The 7,108-nt window shown below is 45.1% G+C and overlaps 1 protein-coding gene across 4 annotated transcripts in view; it reads right to left on the reverse strand.

The window, feature by feature from the left end:
* Rad18 (RAD18 E3 ubiquitin protein ligase) overlaps positions 1-4,027 on the reverse strand; it is a 143,107-nt gene extending 139,080 nt beyond the window's left edge. For 2 of the 4 annotated variants that reach the window (XM_010618714.2, XM_010618726.2), the window contains exon 1: positions 3,913-4,027. In XM_010618714.2, the coding sequence (XP_010617016.1) occupies positions 3,913-3,963 (51 nt within the window). In that variant the 5' untranslated portion in view covers positions 3,964-4,027. Of the gene's footprint in view, positions 1-1,397; positions 1,552-3,912 lie in introns of those variants that run through there. The other 2 variants (XM_010618704.3, XM_010618721.3) reach the window with 2 other exon arrangements.
* Between the last annotated feature and the right edge of the window lie 3,081 nt (positions 4,028-7,108).

Below are 7,108 nucleotides of genomic sequence, written 5' to 3' on the forward strand. Positions count from 1 at the left end.
TTTTTACGGACTCCATTTCTTTTCTGTGCTAGTCACTGCATCATTGTTTACCTCTGCTAGCTTTTTATTAGTGACTTCTGTAATTCATTTTCTTTATTTGGCCCACTAACTTATTACTTACATCTTCTGTGAGTTTGCCAAATGCCTTATGGATATGTTTTGTTACCACCTCTGATACCATTTTGAATAATTCAGTGTTTCTTCTCAAATCGGTTTCTTCCCCTGCAATGTCCCACGGATCAGCTTTGGAAGAGTCGGGAGGTTTTGGAGGCATTCTATTGGCTTCTTTTCTAATGTTTTTTTGTTTGTTTGTTTGTTTGTTCTTGTTGTTCAGGCTTGCTGGATGATTACAATGGCAAGTTTTATTTGTAGTATGAAGACCTCTTTAATGTCTACCTTTCAATGATTTCCTCTGAGTGAGGTTAACTACAGGCCTTTGCCTCTGTTCTAGGATCCAACTATGTCCACTCACATGGGATGAGAGGCTGAATTGTCTGGCCCAGGACTCAATTCTCCAGGAATGGGCCCCAGTATTATTAATCTAGATATTGGGATCCCCCCCAAAAAAAACTTAAGAACGAAAGCTATGTCACCTTTGGTATAGTAACAACAACAGTACCAATTACAGCATCAAAAACAAGCAGTATGGACAAACCCTAAGGATCAATAATATACCATCCTTAACCATAGAAAAGATCCCTATAATTATAACATAAACTAAGACAAACCAAATAATGACTTAGTATTGATGTACAGTAAATGTCTACTAAATGGAACTTTACCTCTTCAATACAATACAGTAGAAAAGTATTCAACAGCTATTGTGTAAAGTTAACTAGCTAAGATTCACAGTGTTTAGTAGTTATACTAGTAAAGGTAGGAGGGATAGGAAATCAGAATGAAAAATACAAATTTTGAGAAATTAATCAATAGGATATGAGAAGGAAGAGAGAAAAGTGAGACAGGAGGTCCTACTGAGGAGTAAAAGGAAATTGATAGTGGTTGAGAACAGATACAGAAAAGAACAAACAAGAAAAAAGATAAGATAAACAGCAAAATATAGGAAATAAAATAGAAAAACAGTTGAAAAGGGAAACGAGAAAAAAAAGTAAAGGGGGGGAGAACCCAAGTGCCCAAAAAATCTGATGAAGGAAAGATAAAAATAATTGTAAAATAGTTTTAAAAAAATAAAAGAAAAATTGAGTCAAAGAAAAAAATTCCTGTATTTTTAAGAGTGATTTCTTTCCAAGATCTACAGTTTTGGGATCCAGCCAGTCACTATTTTTTCTACCTAGCTTTAGGGCCAATGGGGTTTTGAGGTACCCTCCTTGTACCAGAGACCCCTCTGTTCATTACCCCAGAATGTGGGTACCATTCAAGCTAAAGTGTGTACTTACTTGTTCCTGTTGGTAGATGGGAAATACAATCAGCCTCCTGGTCTCTGCTGGGTATTGGCCACAGGGCAGGGGTTCAAATGGACTGCTGGACTTAATGTTGACTGTCATGGGGTCTGGTTACTCCCTTCTCTCCCTGCACAATGTCCTAGTCCAGGATCAGGTCAACTGGTTAGTTCTTGCCTCTGCTGCCCAGTGCCAAGTGGCAGTAAAATGTAGATCCAGCTTGAAGTTGGTGAATGGTCTCACCCTTGGGCATGGGGAGCATGTCTTGCACAGGCCTGCTTCCTTGCATGAGGTTGGCTACACATGTAGCACAGGCCTGTTTGCCCATATTAGTGGAGGGGCTCCCCACCATGTGTCTGGAGTAGCACCACATAGCTGGCACAGGCCTGCTTACTCACTCTAAGGAAGGGTTGTTGCTCACGTGGCATGGGCCTGCTTACCTATATCAGGGAAAGAGTACCCAATATCTCAGTTTTAAAGACAAAGCCTATGGAGCTCCAAAGATGTTGGGTCAACCAAAGAAGTTGATTATAAAATAACTTCAAAGTTAAAATGCATAAAGAGAGGAGGAAATCAGAGAAAATGTTAAATGGAAGTAAGTATATAAGTTATTTTCATTTTCTCCTTTAATATTTTCCTACCATGTACATATATACATTTATAATCTATCAAAAAAGTATCTTTCTGTTGTAGTAAAACCAGTGAACTAACATCAAAAATGCAAAAATTTTCCATTATCTGGACAGTTAGTTGTTACAACACAAAAAGCTATAAGGTTGTGCTCAGTTATAAGCAGAGGCAGGACTAGAAACCAAAGCTGATCTATTATACTTCTTTGTATATGCCATCATCTCCTATAAGACAAATGGTTCTCTGAAAAAAACTTCAGAGCATCGTTTATGGAAGGTAACACTGAATCAGATGGGCTACAACACTCTGGTACAAATTTTCAGTCATAGCACTCCAAGAGAGCAACTTGCAGATCTGTCTCAAAAAAATAAAATAAATAAAGTAAAAGCCTGAATGGAGGGCTGTCAGCAGATACACCAAGATTTCTCTAGTTCATAAAGTCAAAGAGGGATATAGATAAAGGATGAAAAGAAGGTTCTTGAACTCCTGGCTACAGATCCCTTTGGAAATTGAATGAAAACTATAATTTTAGCATCCCCCAAGACCCTTCACTTAATCCTCAAAGTCTGCTTTAAGAATAGATGTGATAGATGTTATCATTCCAAAGTTTTAAAAAAGGGAGGAAAGGAGGTAAGTTATACAAGCATAAGTGAAAAAAAAAATAGTAAAAGAAAAGCCAATAAAATGATTCTTTCCCAGCAGAGCAAAGCACACTTGCTCCTGAGCAAAAGTAGCAGGAATCCGGGGCCCATCAAAACCAAAAATGAGGGCCGGCATGGTGGCACATGCCTGTAATCCCAGCACTCAGGAGGCTGAGGCAGGCAGATCACTGTGAGTTCGACACCAACCTAGACTACATAGTGAGTTCCAGGTCAGTTTCAACTATATAGTGACACCCTGGGGGGGGGGATGGAAACTGGTATGCCTTGTCAAAAACAGAAAAATGTGCAGTGACACATACCTGTAATCCCAGTATTCTGGGAGGCTGAGGCAGGAAGAGTGAAATGTTCAAGCCCAGCCTGAGCAACATAGCAACTTAAGAGACCCTATCTCAAAATAAAAAATAAAAAGGGGTAGAGGGGCTGGAGATTCATCTCATTTCAAAGGCCCTGGGTTCAACCTCCGGGGGGGTGGGCAAAGTAAATAAATGTTACAGAGGTACAGGAGCAGTGGAGAGTGCAGGAGGATCACTGAAAGTTCAAGGCCAGCCTGGCTACAAAGGGAGTTCATGGTCAGGCTGAATTACTTGCATAGTGAGACCTTGTCTCAAAAAACAAAATAAAGCTACATAAATAAATAATTCAATAAAACGAACTAGTGCTGAGCCTCAGTCCTGATCTCTGTTTAAGAGAGCGAAATAAGTAATTGTTGGAGGAGTCAGGATATGATAGGGAGGAATGGACGGCAGTTGTTAGGACAAACCGGACAAAACTACTTCCAAACAGTAGTTAGGAGAAATGAACGATCACGTAAAGCAGACTATCTGCTTTGCTACGTGATTTTTTTAAATGTTAACTGATACAATAGCCAGCCAAAATGTTGCCCAGTGTCACTATTTACATAATGTCTGGGACACAGTACACACTCGGAAAGGGTTAGCTTGATACCGCTTACTATCTTTCCGATAACGGTTACTGTTGTGACTGAACTTCAGAACGCCTTGTTTCTTAAGACAGCCAACCTCAGCTCGCTGGGAGGATCTGCAGATTGCTCCCGTCACTTCTCAAGGGAAAAACTGAGGCCCAAAACCCAGCTGCTGGCAAGAAACGGGAGGGCCAAGCACGCCGGCCCAGCTCACCGCTCCCGCCAGGTCTTTTCTCCGACCGAGGCGCGGCTGGCCTCCCCAGACACTCGGAAGGCCCGACCTCCCCGGGGCGCTCACCTTCAAGACTGCCAGGCCCGGGGGCCACCGCGGCTCGCCCAGAGGTTCCATGATCGTCCCAGAGGATGCTGGGGTCCCCCGGGCTCCAGAGCGGGTCTGCCGCTCGAAATTCCCCGCGCTAGTGTGTACGTCAGCAGCCCGCGACGCTTGAGGCAAGCCGGGAGTTGTAGTTGGAGGGCAGAGTGCAGCTTAGTACTGCGCACGCGCCGGACTTGGGGGCCCGCCTGTCAAGGCGGTGAGTGGGTTTTTGTTTTAATTCTACAGCAGGTTGAGTATTAAGAAAAGACAGCCAGAAAATTAAGGCCTTGCCAGATGTTTCAAAATCCATACTCGTGCCTCCTCCTTCGCATCACCTTCCCTAAATGGCTGTAATCTGCCCTGCTCTGAGCAGTTTATCTGAACTTTCTATTCTTTTCTTCCTTCCTTCCTTCCTTCCTTCCTCCTTCCCTTCCCTTCCCTTCCCTTCCCTTCCCTTCCCTTCCCTTCCTTTCGTTTTCACACAGGGTCTCTTGAAGTTACCCAGGCTAGGCTCGAACTTGAAATGCTGGGATCTCAGGTGTGTGCCACCATGCCCAACTACAGAAAGTATTTTTATGCCTGTGCGCTTGTGTGGCCTATTCACTTATTCAGACTCCTTCCCGACGGTTGAAGAACAAGATACAGGTTCCTGGCCCAGGGCACCCCCCTAGTAAGTGGGAGTATTTGAACTCAGGCAATCTGACTGAAGAGTACATATTAAGCACTACATAGTGAGGACCTGGTCATAACATTTATTCCCAATTATAAATATAGGGACTGAGACTCATTCGAGATCACGGTTTTGTAACTGGCAACGCCGAGGCTTGAACCCAGGTCTTTAAATCCCAAACCAGAGGGCATCACCCCCTGACACAGGAGTAACTGAACTGACGAGTGCATGCAGGCAAGGCCAGGCCTGAGAGTCCCAGAATATCTACTGGGGCCAGGAAAGGAAGAGAAGAGTGGAGGGTTGGATGCCCCTGTGACTTTGTACCATCCAATCAGAGAAGGGTATAAAATGAGTTCCAGGTTGAGGGAGGCTGTGGGAAGGTTCTGGCTGCAGGGGGTGGAGTGGTAGAAGGAGACCGTAGGAAAATGGGAGCAAGACCCCACCCGGCCTGCATGCAGTTATGCCCTTATGCAACTAGTTGGCCACAGCTAGTTAGGTTTAAGGTGACAAATGGCTAGGAAGACGAGCAAGGAAGTGGGGAAAAGAAAGAGAATGGGGAAGGGTCAGGTTCAGCAGCACATGCCTGGAATCCCAGCTGCTCAGGAAGCTGAGGCAGGAGATTTGCATGAATGTGGCCAGCCTAGGGAAATTTGTGACACCCAGTCCCAAAATACAAAAGGCCAGGGCTGTAGTATGTGCAAGTACCTAGTATGTGCAAAGGCCCTGGTTTCAATCACCAGTACTGCCAAATAGAAGAGAAAAACGAATGGGGAAGGAAGGAGAAAGGTGGCCGAAAAGGAAATACATTCTTCTCATTCAGCCATGAGGACAGACTCAGCAGGCCCCACTGGTGGAGCCCAATTTACTTCCCCTCCATGCCAGCCATTCACCTCTGAATCTGGCAGAATGAATGATAACTCATCGGACAAGCCCACATCACCACAGATCTTTTCCTCCTGGGAGAAGTTTCCCCCTCTAGTGCTCCTTAGCAGCACCCAGGGAAGAGGCTACCCCTGAGGTCCGGGTGTCTGCGTGGGGGACACTGAAGGAACAAGTGGGGGGGTGGCTGAACTGCCCTAACCTTCCCAAGGAGTTTATCCTCCCCGGAGCCCAGCAGGTGCTGTTCCAGAAACACTGCCTTCTGTAGATCAATACGGAGTTGTGCCTCCTAATTCCAGAGGGAAAGCAGGACGTTCGACGTTCAAGACAGAGCAGATGAGTGCCAGCAGAATGTCCCATAATACATAGCAACGACTGAGGGTCCTGTTAAAGTAACTGGATAAACTGCAGGATGCCCAGCAAGTGTGAGTTTCAGTTACAAAGTGAACAATTTCTAAGTGTCGTATGACCCATTTATTGTATGCAACATACTTGTACTAAAAAAAGAATTCCTTGTTTATCTGAAACTCAGTGTCTTACCGGGCACCCTGAGTTCTGATTGCCATCACTGTGACACTGTCCCAGCTGCATGCATGTCCTCGGCTCCTCTCGAGGACTCCCTCTCACCTGGGCCCTCTCAGCCCTGCATCCTCTCCTGCCCCAGGACCCTGCTCTTTCTAGTTAGGGGAAGCTGATGTGGAAGAAGCTCAGGGCCTCACAGGTCTCTTCTTCCCTTCTCCTCCTCTTCCTCCCCTTCCCCCCTTGTTCATCTTAACAAATGTCCACAGTGCCCTAGCTCACCAGCACCAGCTGCTGAACTACAGGGGAGAAGAAATCAGACTTGGGCCCCCATGCTCAGGGAGCTGATGACTCTGAGGAGGAAACAGGGCCAGGACAGAAACAGCAGGTGAAGCATTCTACCCGGCACAGTAAAGATGACACACATCTGTAGCCCCAGTGACCCAGGAGGCTGAGACGGGAGGGTGGCAACTTTCAGGCTGGCCATCCTGGACAATTTTGCAAGACTGCCTCAAAATGAGGAAGTAACTCATGGTACAGCACTTGCCCACCATATGCAAAGGCCTGGGTCCAATCCCCAAAAACACAGAGAACAAAACAAACAAAAAAAAATCCAAGAAGTTCATAAAGTGGTAAATGATATGAAAATATTTTAAAACAATGATTGACCTGGAAAGTTTCCTATAAGAAAATGACATGTGACCCAGTGAGCAAGATACAGGCAGCTATACAAAAATCCAGGGCAGAGCTGGGCATGGTGGTACACACCTGTAATCCCAGCATTTGGGGAGGGTGAGGCAGAAGGATTGCAAGTTTGAGCTCAGCCTGGGCAATTTAGGGAGATCCTGTCTAAACATAAAAATAAAACATACAAGGGTTGGGAATACAGCCTAGTATGAAGACCCTGAGTTCAGTCCCCAGTACCAAAAAAAATAAATTAGTAATGAGAGGGAGTTCCAGGCCATGGTTAAGAATTTGTGGACCCAATACAGTGGCATATACTTGTAATCTCAACTACTCAGGAGGCTGAGGCAGAAGGATCCCCAGTTCCAAGCCAGCCCGGGCAAAATCATGAGACCTTCTCTCTCTCTAGAAAAAAAAAAAAAAAAG

The sequence above is a fragment of the Fukomys damarensis genome, unplaced genomic scaffold (genome assembly GCF_012274545.1).
Source record: "Fukomys damarensis isolate Sample0158 unplaced genomic scaffold, DMR_v1.0_HiC HiC_scaffold_24, whole genome shotgun sequence".
Taxonomy (NCBI): Eukaryota; Metazoa; Chordata; class Mammalia; order Rodentia; family Bathyergidae; genus Fukomys; species Fukomys damarensis.